General features: G+C 57.1%; 7 protein-coding genes across 7 annotated transcripts; 3 read left to right on the forward strand and 4 right to left on the reverse strand.

Annotated features, from left to right (window-relative positions):
* Positions 1-104: 104 nt before the first annotated feature.
* On the forward strand, positions 105-1,413 carry B0I36DRAFT_233686 (P-loop containing nucleoside triphosphate hydrolase protein; the record flags this gene model as incomplete). The annotated part of the gene is made up of 4 exons (XM_046149247.1): positions 105-167; positions 278-454; positions 521-1,138; positions 1,276-1,413. 4 exons carry the CDS (start codon positions 105-107, stop codon positions 1,411-1,413), a joined length of 996 nt encoding a protein of 331 aa, XP_046019153.1.
* A 1,201-nt stretch (positions 1,414-2,614) lies between these two features.
* On the reverse strand, positions 2,615-3,677 carry B0I36DRAFT_358299 (transcriptional regulation of mitochondrial recombination-domain-containing protein; the record flags this gene model as incomplete). The annotated part of the gene is made up of 2 exons (XM_046157945.1): positions 2,615-3,148; positions 3,339-3,677. 2 exons carry the CDS (start codon positions 3,675-3,677, stop codon positions 2,615-2,617), a joined length of 873 nt encoding a protein of 290 aa, XP_046019154.1.
* A 1,009-nt stretch (positions 3,678-4,686) lies between these two features.
* Positions 4,687-7,926, forward strand: B0I36DRAFT_312118 (P-loop containing nucleoside triphosphate hydrolase protein). Its single transcript, XM_046152463.1, has 2 exons — positions 4,687-4,769; positions 4,843-7,926. Exon 2 carries the CDS (start codon positions 5,029-5,031, stop codon positions 7,801-7,803), a length of 2,775 nt encoding a protein of 924 aa, XP_046019155.1. The 5' UTR covers positions 4,687-4,769; positions 4,843-5,028; the 3' UTR covers positions 7,804-7,926.
* Positions 7,927-8,974: 1,048 nt separating this feature from the next.
* On the forward strand, positions 8,975-10,935 carry B0I36DRAFT_235703 (DNA photolyase, FAD-binding/Cryptochrome; the record flags this gene model as incomplete). Its single annotated transcript, XM_046149418.1, has 2 exons — positions 8,975-10,375; positions 10,549-10,935. 2 exons carry the CDS (start codon positions 8,975-8,977, stop codon positions 10,933-10,935), a joined length of 1,788 nt encoding a protein of 595 aa, XP_046019156.1.
* A 392-nt stretch (positions 10,936-11,327) lies between these two features.
* Positions 11,328-13,445, reverse strand: B0I36DRAFT_358302 (uncharacterized protein; the record flags this gene model as incomplete). Its single annotated transcript, XM_046157946.1, has 2 exons — positions 11,328-13,137; positions 13,222-13,445. The coding sequence occupies 2 exons, from the start codon at positions 13,443-13,445 to the stop codon at positions 11,328-11,330; spliced, it is 2,034 nt and encodes a 677-aa protein (XP_046019157.1).
* A 574-nt stretch (positions 13,446-14,019) lies between these two features.
* B0I36DRAFT_312123 (PrpF protein) lies at positions 14,020-15,620 on the reverse strand. The gene has a single exon (XM_046152464.1). It carries the CDS (start codon positions 15,496-15,498, stop codon positions 14,311-14,313), a length of 1,188 nt encoding a protein of 395 aa, XP_046019158.1. The 5' UTR covers positions 15,499-15,620; the 3' UTR covers positions 14,020-14,310.
* B0I36DRAFT_260670 (tetratricopeptide) lies at positions 15,621-19,914 on the reverse strand. Its single transcript, XM_046151127.1, has 2 exons — positions 17,019-19,914; positions 15,621-16,957 (listed from the first exon to the last, which is right to left on the reverse strand). Exons 1-2 carry the CDS (start codon positions 19,608-19,610, stop codon positions 15,908-15,910), a joined length of 3,642 nt encoding a protein of 1,213 aa, XP_046019159.1. The 5' UTR covers positions 19,611-19,914; the 3' UTR covers positions 15,621-15,907.
* Between the last annotated feature and the right edge of the window lie 128 nt (positions 19,915-20,042).

Genomic DNA, 20,042 nt, shown 5'->3' on the forward strand with positions numbered 1-20,042 from the left:
ACAGAGACATTTACCCTCTGCTGTGTGTGATCAGGGCCAGGTTTCATTGCCCAATCCCTACAATCCATCACCCGGAAGAACCCCCCTTCAGGCGCACGACCACGATGTCGACTAAGCCTATTTTCGTGGCGACGCACCCACGTGCTTGCTCCACGGCCTTTGAGAGGGTTAGTCCACCCCAGCATCAGTTATTGGCGCAAAGTAGCGCTTGGTCCGCAGCCATGGACGCGCCGTGATTCCTGTTAGACTAACATCAGCCCACTTTCGTATTTTCCAGGTCTTTATGACCCGCAGGAAAACACTCCAGTGCGCCCACGAGCCCTTCGGCGACAGCTTCTACTACGGCCCGGAGAGGCTGTCTGAGCGCTACGACGAAAAAGGACGTCAGGAGAGTGGTTTTGCCAACACGACCTACAAGGATGTGCTCGACCGGCTCGAAAGAGACGGCAGCGATGTATGTATTATGCCCATCTCTCCACTGTCCGGACACTGGTCCTGCATGCTGACTTGCAACCAACAGGGCAAGAGAGTGTTCGTAAAGGACATGGCCTACTACCTGATGGCCCCCAGCGACAAGCCCACCACTCTGGCCCCGTCACTCACACAGGAGAGCAACGGAAGTGCCGTAAATGGCGAGAAACACGCCAACGGCACGACCAAGGGGCTGGAAATCCCCACGTGCATCCCCCTCGACATCCTCAAGAAGTTCCACTGGACTTTCCTGATCCGCCACCCCCGTAGCGGCATCCCTTCCTTCTACACATGCTGCACCCCGCCGCTCAACGCCGTGACTGGCTGGGACAGCTTCATGCCCAACGAGATGGGCTACCTCGAGCTGCGCAAGCTCTTTGACTACCTGCGCGAGCAGAAGCTCGTGGGCCCCCACATGGCCGGCGAGCAGCCCCAGAGCGAGGGTGATGTGTCCATCACCGTCGTGGACGCCGACGACCTGCTGGACAAGCCCGCCCCCGTTATCGAGGCCTTCTGCCGCGAGACCGGCATCGAGTACACGCCCGAGATGCTCTGCTGGGACGACGAGGAGAACCATAAGTACGTCGCCGACGCGTTTGCCAAGTGGAATGGCTGGCACAACGACGCCATCAAGAGCACGAAATTGACGGCACGGACGCACGCCAAGGTGAGTACAACAAACATGCGCTCTGCCCAGAGCATATTCATTGATACATATGCCCCCCCCCCCCCCCGCGGGTTCAACCTGTTTCATAATTTGGTCTGTGGATACTAATTCCGTCTTCTCTCTCTCTTCGCACACAGAAAATCGCCACCCCTGAAACTGAGAATGAACAGTGGAGGCAGAAGTTTGGCGACGAGGCATCCAAGCTCATCCGCAAGCTCGTCGACGAGAACGTTCCGCACTACGAGTACCTCAAGCAGTTTGCCGTCAAGGTCTAAAAAAAAAAAAAAAAAGGCCTACTGGCAATACTTTTAACCCAGCTCCGCCTTTGGTTGTTCTTCTGTTTTCCTTGCGTGTGTGACAGGGGCAAAGGGGGGCGTCCTTGTCGGCTCTGGCTTGTCGGTAGACAGTCGACACTCACTTACAACAACGGGGGTTTTACGACCCATGGAATATTGGGTCGTCATCCAACCTGGGGCTTTGCACACGTTTAGCATCGGTGTGCCGCGCCGAGCTGTCTTGTCCTCGATTGCATCTTTTTTTCTTATCCAATGGTTGAATGACGTGGATTTCCCACGTACTGGGAGTCATTATAAAGGGGAAGATGAGCCACAGCTTCATCTTGTGTGGAATACCGGAGGAGAAACCCTAGGGCTCTGGGTTTGCGACACGCGTTATGACCAAATAGTACACTCGACTTCTCAAAATGAATAAATACTCGGGGAGTGGGATCTGATGTTCGCTGCAGGTGCAACTGGATTTGCTAATAACATGAAGACCACTTGCTGATCGTCTCGTGTTCACATGCACTTGGGAGGGGCTTGTTTTGTAACTCACGCTCTTTGCATTCTTCCTGATTGATCCCAATGCCGTTGGTGGTTGTACATGGTTTCTTTCTTACGAGAGTACAAATATCTACAAATATACCTACACGCTCTGCGTGCTTAGTGAAGGGTCCCCCGGCATCCTGAGGTCCTGCCAGCGACGTAGCGACGGAGCCACACCATCTCTCCTGGTACGTCCATGCTTTCTATATTGTTACATCTTCGTGCGGGCGTGTGCGCGCACCCGGTATCCATGAGACTGACGATGTGTGTGTGTGACTCCTCCTTGACCATGGAAAACACAACGAGACCGTATTGAGACCCCTCGCCGCCGCCGCCGCTGCTGTTGTTGATGCTCCCTATTGCAATCACTTCTTTTCCTTGGGTGCTACATCCGCCGCGTCTTTGTCAATGCTGTGCGTTGTTGTTGCCGCAAGTTGGGGTGCGTGTGGCCCCGAGCCCTGCTGCTACCCCAGTCTCTTCCTCCATGCAACTATCCATCTCCAAGTTCATATTTTGGAACATTGCGGTTCGCTCTGATCTGTCCGCTCTGTGTTGGTATGCATCTCCCACTCCGCGCACCATCCTCGGCAAGACTCTTCTTCCTTTGAAGGAACATATTTTCCTGATGCTCATACTCCAATATCGGCCGACTCTACAAGGTGTTGCCTTGGGGCAGCGGCTGTGGAGCGAGGCGTTCAGCCGCTTCTGCGGCGTCCACGTGTGTCACGTTGTCGGGCCATGCGGCCGCGTAGTCCTTGTGGTTGGGGTCAGCCCAGTAGATGGTCGCGGGGACCCGGACGCCGCCCGACTCGGACCCATCCTCTGCCGCCACCTCCCCGGGCCGGGTGACCCATATCTTGTTGCCCTTGCCGAGCCCGCCGAGGACGGCGGCCATGTCGGCGATCGAGTTGGGCAGCATGTGCCGGTTGAGCTGCACGCCGCGGCCGTGCTTGTCGAGCGTCGCGCCCGTCTCGGGATCCCGCACGAGGCTGGGCTGCTTCTTGCCGTCCCACGTGTAGCTGTGCAGGAAGTGCGCCTCGCGCAGCATGTGGTACACCGACAGGCCCACGAGCCGGTGGCCCTCGGGGAACTCGACCATGGCAAAGGGCTCCCAGTAGTCCTTGCGGATCTTGGATGGCTTCAGCTTCTTGCCGTTGTAGGGTATGGTTCTCATTTGTTTGTTTGCCTATCAAACTCGGGGGAACATGAAGGGTTAGTAATATGCACTTGACGAAAGATTGAGCTGTGAATTTTCGAAGGGGATTTCCATAGCGCAGTGGATGCCCATTCAGGCGGACATGGGCATGATGTGAGATCCACCAGGACTCGCAATTATGTAGTCGTGTGACGATATGAATGTCTCTGCTGGGACGCACCTTGAAGTTGCGTTGTAATGAGAAAATGGTGAGGCCATCGAGGAAGTGCCGGAAGAACCATATCCGGTCGCCATGGCCATGCGGCCACGAGGCAGGCCGGGGGGTGTCGTCTGGCAGAGACTCTTCGATCGATTCGAGCTCATCTCTGGGTACCATAGAGGCAGGCAACTCGCTTGTTGGTGAGGAGGAAGAGATCGTCGTGTGGCTGGACTCGGTTGTGAGGCTGCGAATGGCGGGCCTGCGGCTGGCGATGGCGCAGGCAGCCCGGGCGGATGGCCGCAGGCTGCTGGCCGACAGCTTGGCCAGCTGGGCGGTGACGGGCTTGAGTCGGAGCGCCATTGTCGTCTTGCGGGATTGGCGCTGTAGGGCGAGGAGGGGGTATCGCTCAATGCGAGGCTATCGCGGCTCGATCCTGGCGTGTGATTTTGTTCCTCAAACGCGGAGGGACTCTGCGCTGCATGGCTGACCCCAGTTAATCGATAAACGTGGATGTGGAAGGGCAAGCAACGTGCGACATGATTGGCTACGGTCTCTGAGCTGACCCACTTCTCTCTCCCTCTCCCTTAGAAACTTCAAGATGCACCTAACTGTTGGCATATGGCTGATTCTTGGCTCTCAAAGAATGCAAGCCATAGTGGGCTGATTTTGATGACTAGTTACATCGGTACAGCAAATGGATCGTCACAACGGCCTGAATACATGCGACCTGCAGACGATTCAGAGTTGGTTCTCCAACTCTGCCCAATTCGGGACAAGGTTGTGAGCACGGGGCACTGGAAAATATCAGGCGCTGACGTCTCAATGGGACGTGGGCGACACGCGCCGCTTGCACATGGCCTCGAGGTGGTTTAACGCCTGAGTAACAACAGACAAGTCTACTACGTCGGCTGCTTATACCAGGGCCAACAATGGTCGATGTCCAAGGAAGTCGAACGCTTGAAGTAAGACTGAACGGGTTTCAAAGTACTCGAAGGGACTAACACCTATACTTTCTGGGCCTGAATCGGCCGAAGCTATGATCCCCCGACTTGTGATGTCGGCTTGAGCCGCCGTTGCAGTGTGTAGTTGCCTCTTCCAAGGTTGAGCATATGCAAAGTGGTACGACCAGGCCCTGGTGGGCTGTCTGCACGACAGGCACCTCTGATTGGCCTGGCAGGCAGCCTAACTCACACAGGGTACCCCGCCTGGACAGCAGACATGCCCCGAAAGGTGGGCCCCACATTCTGAGCGCAACCAGTAGAAGCTTCTCCAGGCGGGGTGAAGCTTCGCGAAGGCCCTATGACATCGTCTGGCAAGCTCCAGCACACCCGCGAACCAGCAAGCTCCTGCCTGCTGCTTCGTGCCCGAACAACGGCGGCCCTTGTGCCTCATGCTCCACCACCACCTCACAAAGCATAAAACTCGCGTCAGTATCCCGCAACCGCCGCATCGGTGCGTTCCTAGTTTCCTGTCTCTGCAAAGCTTCAAAGGTCACACAAAGTGTTTGACACACTCACTGTTACAGCCTACCACGTCAACCCATCGACACATCGACACGCAAAGCACAAGCCTCGCACACACATACATACAGAGGCTCCAACCACAACGCACGCCGTCGTTTCTTGCTTCTTTTTTGAATCCTTTCACAGCAACAAATCTAATCCAACCTAATCGACAGGTGTGAAGCTACACCACCACACAAGATCCCAACATGACTTCACGCATGGAGTTCACAGACCGGGGCAAGCAGGCCCTGGAAGACGCCATGACTCTCGCCGAACAATACGCCCACTCACAACTCCTCCCAGTCCACCTCGCCGTTTCCCTCCTCGACCCCCCGCCGGACCAGTCCAAGGACCAGCAGAACGCTCCCCCGGGGGCTCACAGCAGTCTTTTCAAGCAAGTTGTCGAGAGAGCCCACGGTGACCCGCAATTGCTCGACCGCGCCTTGAAGAAGAACCTGGTGCGGCTGCCCAGCCAGGACCCTCCGCCCGAGAATGTCACAATGTCACCTTCATTCAGTGCCGTTCTCAAGAAGGCCAACGAGCTGCAAAAGACACAAAAGGATACCTACATTGCTGTCGACCACCTCATCACCGCGCTGGCAGAGGACACCTCCATCGCCAATGCCCTCAAGGAGGCCAACATCCCCAAACCGAAGTTGGTCTCTGATGCCGTACAATCCATTCGCGGCACGAAGCGGGTCGACTCCAAAACGGCAGACACCGAGGAGGAGCACGAGAATCTCGCCAAGTTCACGATCGACATGACCTCGATGGCCAGGGAAGGCAAGATCGACCCAGTCATCGGTCGTGAGGAGGAGATTCGGCGTGTGGTTCGCATCCTCTCAAGGCGAACCAAGAACAACCCGGTGCTCATTGGTGAGCCCGGTGTCGGAAAAACCACCGTCGTCGAGGGTCTGGCCCAGCGCATCGTCAACGCTGATGTTCCAGATAACCTCGCCGCTTGCAAGCTGCTGTCCCTCGATGTGGGAGCCCTCGTAGCTGGCAGTAAGTATCGTGGTGAATTCGAAGAGAGAATGAAGGGAGTTTTGAAGGAGATCACCGAGTCCAAGGAAATGATCGTACTCTTTGTCGACGAAATCCACCTGCTCATGGGCGCTGGCGCTTCTGGAGAAGGTGGCATGGACGCCGCCAATCTCCTCAAGCCTATGCTTGCGCGTGGTCAGCTGCACTGCATTGGTGCGACCACCCTCGCCGAGTACCGCAAGTACATTGAGAAGGATGCCGCGTTCGAGCGACGCTTCCAGCAGGTCATCGTCAAGGAGCCCAGCATTCCCGAGACCATTTCCATCCTTCGTGGTCTCAAGGAGAAGTACGAGGTGCACCATGGTGTGACCATTGCTGATAGCGCCATTGTCGCCTCTGCGAACCTTGCCGGTCGCTACCTCACTTCCAGACGCCTGCCAGACTCGGCAGTCGACTTGATCGATGAGGCGGCCGCTGCCGTCCGGGTGGCTCGTGAATCTCAGCCAGAAATCATTGACTCCCTTGAGCGCAGGCTGCGACAACTACGCATCGAGATTCACGCACTTTCCCGCGAGAAGGATGAGGCCTCAAAGGCTCGCCTAGAGATGGCCAAGAGAGATGCCGAGAATGTCGAGGAAGAGCTGCGGCCATTGAGAGAAAAGTACGAGAGCGAGCGACAGAGAGGCAAGGACATCCAAGAGGCGAAGATGAAGCTTGATCAACTTAAAGTCAAGATGGAGGACGCGGAACGCATGCGCGACCACGCTCTTGCGGCCGATCTCCAATACTACGCCATTCCTGAGCAGCAAGCCCGGATCAAAGAGCTCGAACACAAGAAGGCCATGGCGGATGCCGAGCTTCACCACAGCGAGACAAGCGGCGCCATGGTGACTGACGTTGTCGGCCCCGATCAGATCAATGAGATAGTGTCTCGCTGGACTGGCATTCCTGTCACTCGCCTCAAGACATCTGAGAAGGAGAAGCTCATCTACATGGAGAAGGCACTCGGAAAGGCTGTCGTGGGTCAGAAAGAGGCCGTCACGGCCGTGTCCAACGCCATTAGACTCCAGCGGTCCGGATTGAGCAACCCAAACCAGCCGCCGAGTTTCCTGTTCTGTGGTCCTTCTGGTACAGGAAAGACTCTGCTCACAAAGGCTCTGGCCGAGTTCCTGTTCGACGACCCCAAGGCCATGATTCGCTTCGACATGTCCGAATATCAGGAACGGCACTCGTTGAGCCGGATGATTGGTGCTCCTCCAGGCTACGTCGGCCATGATGCCGGTGGTCAGCTCACAGAAGCCCTTCGTCGCAAGCCGTTCTCCATCCTGCTGTTTGACGAAGTCGAAAAGGCTGCCAAGGAGATTCTGACGGTCCTCCTCCAGCTCATGGACGACGGCCGCATCACGGACGGACAAGGTCGTGTGATTGATGCCAAAAACTGCATCGTTGTCATGACCTCCAACCTTGGCGCCGAGTACCTGGCCCGCCCCGCAGGGCGTGATGGCAAGATCGATGCTACCACTCGCGAACTTGTCAACACCGCTCTGCGCAACTACTTCTTGCCCGAGTTCCTCAACCGTATCAACTCAATCGTCATCTTCAACCGTCTCACGCGCCGTGAGATTCGCAGGATTGTGGATCTCAGACTCAGCGAGATCCAGAAGCGGTTGGCGGACAATGATCGCAATGTCATCATCGATGTGAGCGACGAAGCCAAGGACTACTTGGGCAATGCCGGATACTCACCAGCATATGGTGCTCGGCCACTGCAACGACTTATTGAGAAGGAGGTGCTTAACCGCCTGGCCGTTCTCATCCTGCGCGGAGGTGTACGGGACGGCGAGCGGGCACGTGTTGTTCTGCGCAACAACAAAATCACAGTTGAGAACAACCATCCCGACAGCGAAGCGGATGATGAGGAGGATATGATGCTTGACGAGGAAGACGCAGTGGAGGAAATTGCGCCTGAGGATATGGACGAAGACATCTACGACTGAAATGCCTCGACGGGGTTATTATGAAAGACGTGTGACGACTGACGAATGAATTTGGATCACTGCATGTAAATATTTAGCGATTGTATTGATCAAATTAAATGAGACTAAGAGTTTCATGCTTGACCAACCTAAAAGACCAACAATTTGTGAAGCTTGAATCTGAAAAAATGCTCACCCACGCTTGTCCGTCAGCTGTGGTCCACAGACGGGTAAACTACTGCATCGGCTGTGAGGAAGTGGACTTTCATGAATCATAACAGTCGTAGCAACGGCTTCTGCATGACACTACGTCATCGATCGCGCGCGGTTCGATCTGCAAGCGTAGCGTTGCGCCAGATGTAATGCGGAATAGGTACTGGTCTCGGAGTCTAATTTGCTGGGCCCCAGCAAAAAGCAACCAACTCTACATTGGCTGCCTTTCCATGCAGAGCTACTAAGACATGCGCATGAGCAGCATGCGGGAACTGGTTACATGGAGCTAGCAAGCACGGCGGTATGGATCAGATTGGTTGCCCAATTCGTGTACATATATATATCTTTCCCAAGAACCCACAGAGAGACTTAAGAGACAGGCCAGTTCCAATTCCACGACGTCCAAGTCCTGGGCATGTTAATACGACGCCCATTCACAAGTACTCGCACACCTCGTATTGCTTGTGATACGGTCGACAACGTCGCCGCATTGAGAGCGTTCATCACTGCCAAGTCTACACTGCTGGGTGGGCAGTCACCTCGAGAAGGGCTACGCTGCCGGTTGTTCCACACAAACACCACCGCCTTCCGGGTCTGGCGAACTTGTTTGCCTGAGGGAGTGTTGTCGCGGTCACGCCCGGCGCAAACGAGTTGCGTTTTCCGTGGCACAGACACTGCGGAAGTCTTGGGGAGGCATAAGCTGCAGCGAGTGTGGTATACAAGCATAAGGTCAACGACGGCACGGAGCGGCGACACCGAGAAGAAGAACAACAAGAAGACGACGACGCAGAATAAGAAGACCAGCACGCACTCAAGCAAGAGCACGAGTGCAACCGGCCCCAGCGACGCGATCAGCAAGGGCAAGGAACAGAAGGACGTCGCTCGCAGGGAGAACAACAACAACGACGACGACGACGACGACGACGACAAAACCAAGGTTCCACCTGGGGCCGCAACAAAGACAGCGACCGGCCCCAAGATGACGGCCAAGAAGAAGAACGGAGCAGGCAGTGCGAAGGGTCAGGAGGAGGAGTCCTCGCCAAAGGCCGCGGCGGGGCACAAGCACGAGCGTGCGGCCTCGACGGACGACGTGCTCAAGCATCCATCGACGAAGCGGGCCAAGGAGATTGACAGCACCGAGAACCCGAACGACGAGCTGAGGCAGCTGATGGAGAAGCATGACACTGACGACAACAACAATGACGACGACAACAATGACGGCGACAAGGTGCGCAACGTCCTCCACTGGTTCCGCAGCAAGGACCTCCGCGTCGAGGACAACCGGGCGTTGCACGCGGCTGCGGAGAAGGCGGCCCAAGGTAAAGGAGGTGGAGGAGGGGGTTGCCTGCTCGCGTGCTTCCTGTACTCGCCCGAGGATCTCGAGTGGCACGGCACCAGCCCGGCCAGGACGGACTTTATGCTCGAGGGTCTGAGGATCGTGCAGGAGCAGCTCGCGGACGACCTCCACGTCCCGCTCGTGTTCCTGACGGCAGAAGAGCGCGGCATGAAGACGGACCGGGTGCTCGAGTTCATCAGGGACAACGACGTCAGCCACGTGTACGCCAACATCGAGTACGAGGTCGACGAGCTCCGGCGGGACATTGACATGTTCCACCAGCTCGACGGGCACGGCGTCAAGCTCGTGCTGCACCACGACCAGACAGTGGTCGGGCCGGGCAGGCTCACCACGGGCGCGGGCGGGCCGATGAAGGTCTTTACGCCGTACCACAAGGCCTGGCTCGCCGAGGTCGCCAACGAGCCGGAGCTCATCGACACGCTGCCCGCGCCGAGGCCCAACGACAAGGCCGTCAAGAACGGCGGCAAGACCAAGAAGCTGTTTGGATCACCGCTGCCCGGCATCCCCGAGTCCAAGCAGTACGCCTCGGACGACGAGAAGAACCGCCTGCGCGAGCTCTGGCCCCCCGGCCACGCCGCGGGCATCAAGCGGCTGCACGACTTTCTGGACGCCAAGGTCGACACGTACTCGACCAACCGGTCCAACCCGGCCGCGGACAACGCGAGCCGCATGTCGGCGTACTTCTCGTCCGGGATGGTCTCGGTCAGAGAAGCCCTCGACGCGACCCGCCAGCGCAAGGGCGGCGGCGGCGGCGGTAGCGGAAAGAAAGGCGGCTCCGCGGTCGACTTTTCCCAGTCCGGCCCCGGCGGCGGCGGCGTCGCGGCGTGGGTGCGCGAGATTGTCTTCCGCGAGTTCTACCGGCACATGATGGTCGTGCTGCCGCACAACAGCATGAACCTGCCGCAGAACCTCAAGTTCGACTTTGTCCAGTGGGAGGATGACGAGGAGGGCTGGAGGAAGTGGTGTGAGGGGAAGACGGGGATGCCTTTTGTCGATGCCGGGATGAGGCAGATCAACCACGAGGTTAGTCTTTCTCTCTTTTGTCTTCTTTGTTTTTTGTTTTATATTTCTTTTTCTTCTTTGTCTTCTTTCTTTCTGCTCAATGGACACTCGATGAATTTCTCCTTGCTTCAATGTTGTGTCTCCTTTGGAAGGCCACAGATCACAACTAAACCAAAAAATTGTCTCTCAAAAAGGCATACATGCACAACCGCCTCCGGATGAACACGTCCTCGTACCTCTCGCGCAGCCTGCTCATCGACTACCGCCGCGGCGAGCGGTACTTTGCCGAGCACTTGATCGACTGGGATCTGTGCAACAACACGCAAGGGTGGGAGCCCAGCTACACCGTCTTCAACCCGGTCACGCAGGCCGAGAAGAACGACCCGGGCGGCGACTACATCCGCCGGTGGGTGCCCGAGCTGCGCGGCGTCGAGGGCAAGGCCGTGTTTGATCCATACAACCGCCTCAGCAGGGATGAGTTTGACAAGCTGGGGTACCCAGCGCCGCATGTAGACTTCAAGGAGAGCAAGGAGAGGTGTGTGCAGCGGTACAAGCAGGACATGGCAGATGCTGATCCGTGAAAGGGCGGCGCGTCACGATCAGAGTTGGAAGCACTCGGGCGGCGTGCGTAAGAGTCAAAGGCAGTGGCCAGCTCAACCTGAGAAACAGCCCGGGGAAGGCATTTTCCATAGTCAGCAGGCTTTTGTGTCGGGAGAAGGCCCATGTGACGCCATCACGGGCAAACCAGGTCTCTAGACCAGTATGTCTATCCTGCATAGAAAGTCTGTAGACAACGTAAAAGAGCCTGGATGGTCCCAGGCACATAAGTTCCACTCAACGCGATGCAAATGCCTTTCAAACGTAGCCTTGAATCACTCCCTGATCCAGGCACCAACCACCCACAAACGACCCATCATAGGTGGTGGCTCAGTCATCAGCCATCCATGGTTCACGCTCCTTGCGCGTTGTTCGTCTACATCTTCCAGAGATCATGCTGACACCCCTCGTCTCCTTCTTGCCCATGCTCACCTACTCCTGAGTGCGCCTGACGCCTCTCCTGGTCCCTTGTTATGAACTTGAGCATCGTCATGCCGATATTCCGCACGACCAGGTCGCCACGGCGGTCCGCGTTGGCAATCACCCACCGGAAGTGGTCCTGCGCGGCGGCCTCGTCGCCCACGCGCACCCGAGCCATGCCGAGGACGAGTATGATCCAAGTGATTAGGTTGGGCACGCTGCCGAGCTTGAGCACCGGGTTCTTCCCGCGTTTGTCGTCGACGCCGATGTCGTCGTCGTTACTGCCATTGTCGTTGCTGCAGGTTGTGAAAGAGGTGGTACCTTGTCGAAGGTCCTCGTCATCTTGGGGCCCGCTGCTGGGGCGATGTGAACCACTGCCCTGCCCCTTCTTTGAGGCCTTTGAAGGAGCCATTTTTGAATTCTGCTTGCCAATCCGCTCCTGCTTCTCGAGTACCTTCCGCATGCCGTCTTCCGCCCTGAGGATCCGACCCACGCTGAGATCGTCCAGCGTCTGCGAGACGATTGCCGATATGTCGGCGTCAAAGTTGCCCATCGTGGCTTGGTACTGGCTCCAGCGCTCGTGCATGTCCCGCCAGTTGCGTATCCGCTCCGTGATCCAGGGGCCGTCTTCGTGCGCCGGGGCAAGGGTAACCGAGTCCTTGCTGCTATTGCTGCTGCTGCTGCGGCGGCGGCGGTGATCGTAGCCGTCTTCATGGTCACTTGTCGTGATTCTCTCATCGCCAACATCGTCATCTTCGCTGGAGAAAGAATGCGATGTTGAGATTGACGAGCGTGGCGTCTTGGAAGGCCAAGATCGAGTCGCCCCTACAGCACTGGTCGTCGTCGGCCCTTCCGGTGTCCCGAGGCCAGTGATGTTCCTCGCCCTCAGGGCATTTACCATCTCAGTCTCCGACGCTAGCATGACGGCTTTGCGGAACTCGTTCATATTCTCGTCGCCCTCGCTCATGTGCCATCGCCTCATGGACGCCCAGACTACTGCCATGGGGTGGTTCCGTGTCAGCGTCAGCGGCGTCATCTCGAGCAGGTAGTTGTGCACGATGCGGGCCAGTTCTGGCCGCTTCTTGGCTGCCATGTCAAGACTCATCCGCATCATGCTGGATATCAAATCAGGGTGCTGCTGCTGGAGAAGTGACTGTATGCGGTCAAAGTGTGGCTGTAGAAGCTGCGCGACCGCCGGATTGCTGCCACAATTCAGTGCGTCGGCGACAAAGCAAAAGGTGTCGTGGAACCTGATCAGGTCTGCCCCGAGATGAAGCACAGGCTTGTTTGGGCTATGGCCGAGCATAATGCGCCGCCATTGTGTGGAAGGGGTCTCGGATATGACCTTGTTAGTCTGGATGTAATACCTCACAGCCAGCAGAGTCCTTTCCAGGTCTCGAGTTGAGGCTGGAGCGCTCAACCGAACCGCCAGAGAGTGTGACATCGAGGCACTGCAGCACATATCCACACTGTCGAGCGGAGTCGTCGTGAGGGGAAAATCATCCGACGCCGCTGGTGAGCCCGGCGAAGCCGGGGGGCGATGTGGTTGCGCCGTGGCACCAACCTGCCACAGCAAAAACGGGTTGCGCTGCAGGTAACGCTGGAGTTTCTTGTCTGAGCTCTGTCGCCCGCCGAGTCGGATCTGACCAGCAGTATCCTGGGCATTCATATGCCTCAGCTGGTCTATCAGCAAGCTCTTTGCCTCGCTCTCTTGTATGTTTTTCGTGAACCCCCACGCCCGAAGGCGCTTTTTGTACATGTTGATCCTTAGGAAGAGGTCAGTGCAAGTCTAGAAAGCCGCCAAAGAGCATTTCGGGCAGGCTTGATTCGTCTGCGCCAGAGACACTCACGTCGCATGAAATCCATAGTCGGTTTCGAGAATAGCTCGAACCTCGGGCAGCGTCTGGTTCTCATCAAGGTACAAACGCTTGATGGTGGCCTTTTGGGCCTGCCATTGCGAGGGAGTCGCATATTGTTTCTTCTTGAAAGCGGTGTTTGCAGAGGCCGGAGAGGAGGATGCCGTCCTGCCCTTGGTCCCAGGAAATGCGGACACCTGGGCCGGAGGAGACTGCATCTTTACGTACACGTAGCTCTCTCTGGACTGGAAGGATGCATATGCACGGCACCAGGCCTCTCGAAAACATGCAGGATCAGCTTGGACGTCAGAGAGGAGAGGAGGGTGGGGTGTTTATCGAGAATCGCATCGAGGAGATAGCGGCCCGAGGGGTGTCGGCAGGTCAGCGTGACATGGCAAGTGGTTGGACCTTGTTGGCGATACCGAGATGCAGCGTTGCACGTAGCGAGGCCAGGGTGACACTATACGACAGGGCAGTGCTGTCAGCAGAACCACCGCCCGGTTGCACACCTCACCGCAGCCCCCAAAGATGGCGGCAGCCTTCTGGCCAGCCGAGAGAAGCCAAAGCTGGAGGATGACAGAGACTCTCCGTAGGGCTGTATTTGGGAACGGCACCCCTGCCACCCCGCCCGGTGATGAGCCCCCAGTGCTGATCGCCGTCCTGGAGGTAAGCCGGGTATAAGTGGGAGCCACTCCCCGCCGCCTCTGCGGGGCCGGCCTGGATGGAAATAGTATCTGTGGTTGCACAATCAGGACTGGGCATGATGCTGTAGCTGCGACCATGCACTATTCATAGTCAGACTCGTTCCATCAAGCTTTGTGTCTATTGCTTATCCGTCGTGCCCTGAGTAGTCATCCACACGCACGACTGCCACAGGCTCTTTCCCCCACTGCAGCTCTGGCCTTTTGACTTGCTGTTGAGGCAGCTGCTTCCCATTGGTGGTATGGTGCAGTGAGGTATTCCCACAGCACAAGCCGAGATGCTTTGACATCGAGTAAAGCCGGCAGCTTTCCTGCTCCCTTTGTGCCGCAATCATCCAAGTAGCCGTGGTCGCACAGCCACCTGTCGGGCAAGCCAAGTGATCTAGTAGTAGACTTCCCCCTTCATGAGGACTCGTGCCGTGCGCAGCAGGTCTGCAGACACAATCTTGCCGTTCTCGACTGTCGTACTAATCTCGACTCTCCCGCTCGGGTGGCCGATGACGACGGAGCTGCTGCTACCTTTGTCGTCATCTCGCCGGCGGCGGACCTCGGCTGCCAGAGTACCCGGAATATTTGCCGCCGCACCCAAGCAGAGCGCCAATGTCAAGGGGACGTCCTTGTGCGGCTGGCCCATGGAAAGTGCCAGGCATTGCACGTCGACTCCATCGTCTGCAGTCTCGTCGAACAGAAGGACAATCTTTGGCACGCTCTCGGTCTTTGGATCGAGGCCCATCCTCGTCGCGCCAGCCTGCCGAATAGCTTCGAGCCTCGCCTTGAGCTTCGCATCGGCATCAACGACAGCCGGTGTGAACTTTTGGGCCGTCACATCCTGCCCGACCTCCAGATCACTGACCCGAACAAAAACGCCTGGATTGGATACGTCGACCAGCGAGGCCGGTATGCTCCCCGCGCCGCCTGGCAACTCGAGTATATCCACCGCATTGCCCGTGGGCAGGGCCTTTCCCGTCTTGGCGCCGGCCGGGTCCAGAAAGCTCAGGGTGATGCATGACTGTGTGCCCGGGACACCGTCCATCGCATAGTCGCCCTCGGGACAGTACCGTGGCGGGTCGCCGCTGACTCTGAAGCGCGAGTGCACCACCTTGGACGTGTTGGTGTTGAAGAACCGCACCGTCGCTTCCCGATAATCTTCTTGGTCTGGGTCTCGGTCTTGGCCCGTCAGGTCCTGCTTCACCTTGGCCGGCGTGTCCCCGACCAGCCCTTCATCCCAAGCCACCGGCCCGACAGCAGAGCTCATGTTCCCACAGTTGCTCGCGAGGTCCAGCACGCCATCCTTGATGCCGACCTGGACAAAGGTAAAGTCGACGTCGACGTCCGGCCGCTCCGACCTGGAGAGTACGCAGATCTTGGACGTCGACGAAGTGCCGCCCCCCATGCCGTTGAGCTGTCGCGCGTGCACCGGGTCGGGGCTTCCCATTGCGGAGGGCAGAACAGTGTTCCACTGTTCTTGATCCTGCGGCAGGGCGTCACGCATGATGACGAGCCCCGTGGTGGTGCCGCCACGGACGAAGAGGGCCGGAAAACTCCGTGGAGGAAGTGTTGAAGATACCATCCTCACTGGAGTATGTGACTGAGTTAAAAGGCCTCGTCCACGAGACAGAACGTCAGCTTGTGAACTGAGGCTACTGCGCAATGCATTAGGGGCGGGCGATTGGCCGCTGGAATGCAGGGTAACCCCCGCCGATTTGACAGCATTCAGCGCCGTCTAGGTTAAAACGCCAACAGCACGTCCAAGCCACGATTCTACATATAAAGGCCATTCCACGAAATGAACAAGCATAACCACTATCATCCTCAACACTCAAAATAGCTACGGCCCATATATGCATTGAACGACGAGGAATTATACAGCAGTGGCAAATAGAGGCTGAAAGGATAAGAACTCCATCTCCAAGTAGTGTTTACAACGAGCATCAGTAGGCGATGCAAGCATTTCAGTCTTGTCCGCACTTCAGCCCCCTTCACTCGTCGTCATCCTCGTCTACCATGCTCGTATCCGCCTTGCCGCCATTAGCCCTTGGGCTACCACCACCTTCATCCTCATCTTCATCACTGTCATCCAGGACGCGGCCGCGGCGCGCCCGCTTTAGAGCTCGCTTGGCTGAAGCGCCGCCGACCTCGTCGTCGTCATCATCCTGGTTGGCTCTGTGGTCCACCTCCATCTTGTCGTCAGCCTCGTCGTCACTGCCACCTCTAGACGCATCGTCCGCATCCGACTGGTCGGAACGGCTCCGCTCGAGCGCCTTCTCCGCACGATCAAGAGCATCATAGTCCTCGTCGTCACTGCTGTCGACGACCAACTCGGCAGATTTGTACTTCGAGTTCTCCTTCTTGGCGGCGAGTCTGCGCCTCTTCTTGGGCTGCGTCTCGTCCTCTGAATCGCCATCGTCTGCGGCAGCCTTCTTTGACTTCTTCGAGCGGCGCTTGGGGGCTGGCTCCCCGTCCTCTGCCACTCTCTTCTTGGTGGAAGTCTTCTTCTTGCGCCTTACTTGCTCGCCTGTCTCACTGTCTGTCGTCATCTCGGCAGCGGCGCGTTCTTGATCCTCCTTGAGGCGGATTTCGGCCAGTTCCCGGTCGCGAGCAGCAATCTCTTCGCGCTCCTTGGCGATCTTCTGTTTGCGTTCGAGCTCCAGAGCAAGGGCCTTCTGTCGTTCTTCATCGCGCTTCTTGAGCTCCGCTTGCCGTTGCTCGAGAGCCGCGGACAACTTCTCCTTGTTCTTCTCCTCATATTCCTTCTGGCTCTCGATCTGGCGAGCGAGTTGTTTTCTCTGCGTGTTGCGAGCCATGCTTGCACGTTGCTCCAGTTCAGCCTTGGGGTACGGGGGTTGCGGCTGGCCAGCAATCTCGTCAAGCGCTAGGATGGCAGCCTCAAGACCGTCCGAGGCCTTCTCAAGCTGCTCGAGCGTGCGTTGTGTCTCTGGCACGTGCATGATGATGTGCTGGACCAGCTGAATCTGGACGAAAGCGACGTTGAACTTGAAATGGACTTGGTCAGGCGCAGCAGCAAGGGCCTGTTCATTTCGCTTGTCAGTATTGTGCCGGCTCGAATCATGTTCTTTGAACACAACTCACCTTCTGAGCATACTCCAGCGCAGTGGCGTGCGCATCTAGACTCTTCTCGTGGCGACCCTTATTCAGCCACGTCCGGCCCAAGCAGGCAAGGATGCTCGAATCGTTCTCCTTGCCGGATTTGGCAAGCGCTTGCTCGTAGTTCTCGATGGCCTTGGAGAACTGGCGGAGCTCGGCATAGATGTGACCGATATTGACATTGACATTGGGGTCCTTGACCGTCTCTCTGACCTTCAGGAAAATCGGCAACGCGGTCTTGTAGTCCTTCTTATCCTCTACAAGAGCAATGGCAATACCTTGAGCAGCATATGCGTTCTTCGGGTCCAGCTGGAGAGCCTTGTCGAAAAACTCGACTGCACGCGTATACTGCGCCGAGCGCTTCTGTTTCTCCTGATCCGTATCGCGCCGCATCTCGCGAGCCGCCATCAGGTAGAGGTTGCCCATGCCCACAAGCGCATACCGATCATGCTTGTCGTAGTTCTGCAGAGTGTGCTTGTAGTGGCGGAGCTCTGGGTCCTCGTTGACATTAGGATTTCTCTTGCGGGAGTTGACCTTGCCAAGATACCATCCATACAAGGCACGGACATCCAGATCTGATGGGTTCTCCTGGTACAGCTTGGCAACAGCATCGGGGCCTTCCTTGCCAGAGCTTTTGCGCAACTTGATGTAAGCGAGGCGTGCCTGCGCATCAGTGTAGTCATCATGCCTGGCAATCAATTTCTCATAGACACCCTGGGCTTCGTCGGTGCGGTCCTGAGCCTCGTAGCTCCGGCCAAGGTTGAAGCTGATGGTGGTGACCAGGGCATCTGTATCTATCTCATCGTCCTTCTCACCGATGCGAATACATGATCCGAGGGCGGCTTCAAACATTGCGCTCGCCTGCTCATGTTTTTCGGCCTGTGAGTAGAAGCAGCCGATATTGTTGAGTAATTGAGGGGGCAAGTTTCTTCGCAGCGCATTGCGGAGCGCAGTCTCGTCCTGTATATCTGTAGGGTGTTCCGAGGCGGGAATTTGATCAAGCTCGAGCTGTTCAACCTGCTGGAGGCATTGTAGGGCCTTCTCCGGCTGGTCGTTTTCGTAGAGCCGCGCGAGATTGAGAAGAACAGCGGCGTCTGGGGACAGGTTCTTTTTCGGGTCTTTCCAGGCGGTGCGTACTTGCTCAAGATTATCGATGGCTTTCTTCTTCTCCGCACTCTTGTCCTCTTTGGTTGCCGCAAACTGGCTCGCAGAAACCTCCTCTGCGTACAGTGCGCCAAGCAGAATCATGGCTTCGTAGTTGCGCTCCTTCTTGCCAGTTGGCTGGACAATCTTCTCAAGCCGGAGCTTTGCCTCTCCCAGGTCATTGTTCAGCACTGACAGCTGCGCAAGTCCAAACTTGGCAGGCAAGAAGCCACGGTCGACACCACCACGCGCCTCGTCAGCACGGCGGTAGTAGTCTGCCGCAAGCTCTGTATTGCCATTCGAGTGCTCTTTGCGAGCGAGGAGGTACCAACCATCGCTAGCAATGGCGTTGACATCAGTGTACTGGATAGCTTTGTTCGCGAGTGATTCCACGTGGGCGTAGTTGCGCGTAGAGAGGAAGTAGCCCGAAAACGTCGCGCAAGTCAGAGGCTGGTTCTTGTCGAGCTTGAAGGATTTCTGGGTGTATTCGGTCATGGCCTTCTTGTACAGCTGAGCAAACTCGGGGCTGTTCACTGGCACATTGCCACTGGCATCGAGATAGTACAATCCGAGAAGGATGTTTGACGTCTTTGAATCGGGGTTGATCTCTAGAGACCTCTCCCAGGCCATTCTCGCGTCATCCTTGTACCCAAGCTGCCAAAAGCAGCAGCCAATGCCAATTCTCGGATCGGGATCAACGAGATCTGGCATTCTCCTCAGAACATCCTGGTATGCGACGAGCGCTTCGCGGTGCTGGCCAAGCGAGAACATGGCTCTCGCCTTGCCGAGCAGTGCCAGCATGTTCTTGCCCTGCGAGACCTTGCTCGCCTGGTCGAAAGCCTTGATGGCATTCCGCAGTAGCTCGACCTTGTCCTGGTCTATCGCATCAGCACCAGACGACTTGGACGGGGCTTGCAGCGAAGCCTTGAGGAGGAGCAGAACACCACGCGCGAGAAACAGCGGCGGGAAGGCCGGGTTTATCCGCGAGGCCTCGTTCAGCGAGGCTGTCGCAACCTGAATATAGTAGTCCTTGGTCTTCTGGTCGTCGCCCTTGGCGATACGGGGCGCCTCACGGCTCTTCCATAGGTTCATCCAGCACAGGCAGGTGACAATGCTGAGCTTCTCCTTGGGATTGTTATCCTGCATTGAGCTGCTGCCGCGGTTGAGAATGTCAATGGCGTGGTCGACCTTTTTCTGCTTGGCGTACGCCATAGCGACCGTCATCCAGTATGTTCGCGCCGCGCGTTCGTTCTCGAAAAGGGTGCACAACTCGGTAGGGTCATCCATCAACGCTTCGAGGTCGATTTCGACAGCCTCATCCTCCTGGTCGCCTTGTACCGGGACATCGATGGCTGAAGGGATGTTGGAAAATCGTTTACTGGTCGGGTGGCCGTTCGCGGCGCCATTGGCGCGACCATTCTGAGAGGACGACATCGCGAGACAGGTTTAGAGTGATGGCTTGATGTCGAAAGGCCGCGGTTCGGTGTCAATGGAAGGGGCGAGATCGCGGCGGCAATCGGGCCTGCTGTCGTTGCTACCGTTCTGAGCAATGGCTAGGGGTGAGTAGCCGCGAGAGCTCCAGGGGTGCAGCTGTCACGACAAGCTCACGGGAGCATTTCTCGTGTCGACGTGTGGTGAGATGGAGTATGTGGGTGATGCGAGATTGTGGGTGATGCGAGATTGTGGGTTGCTGTTGGCTGGCGCCCTGCGCGTTGCCGAGACGTGTCGCGCGATGGAGGGAAACGGCGAGGTTTTGGGTAAGTGACACGCCTGGTATTAGTGGCCGCGCATCACGACAGTTAGCTGCGCGAGGCTGAACAAATTCTGGTGGACCTTGCAGGCACGCATGCGGCTCCGACAGACACA

Source organism: Microdochium trichocladiopsis (genome assembly GCF_020744255.1).
Source record: "Microdochium trichocladiopsis strain MPI-CAGE-CH-0230 chromosome Unknown B0I36scaffold_1, whole genome shotgun sequence".
Taxonomy (NCBI): domain Eukaryota; kingdom Fungi; phylum Ascomycota; class Sordariomycetes; order Xylariales; family Microdochiaceae; genus Microdochium; species Microdochium trichocladiopsis.

Bases quoted from the DNA above. Each gene is read 5' to 3' on its own strand.
- B0I36DRAFT_312118 (XM_046152463.1), top strand. From the start codon at position 5,029: ATGACTTCACGCATGGAGTTCACAGACCGGGGCAAGCAGGCCCTGGAA.
- B0I36DRAFT_312123 (XM_046152464.1), bottom strand. From the start codon at position 15,498: ATGGTATCTTCAACACTTCCTCCACGGAGTTTTCCGGCCCTCTTCGTC.
- B0I36DRAFT_260670 (XM_046151127.1), bottom strand. From the start codon at position 19,610: ATGTCGTCCTCTCAGAATGGTCGCGCCAATGGCGCCGCGAACGGCCAC. The intron at 16,958-17,018 runs GTGAGTTGTGTT...CGAAATGAACAG, and splicing joins CGCTGGAGTATGCTCAGAAG to GCCCTTGCTGCTGCGCCTGA.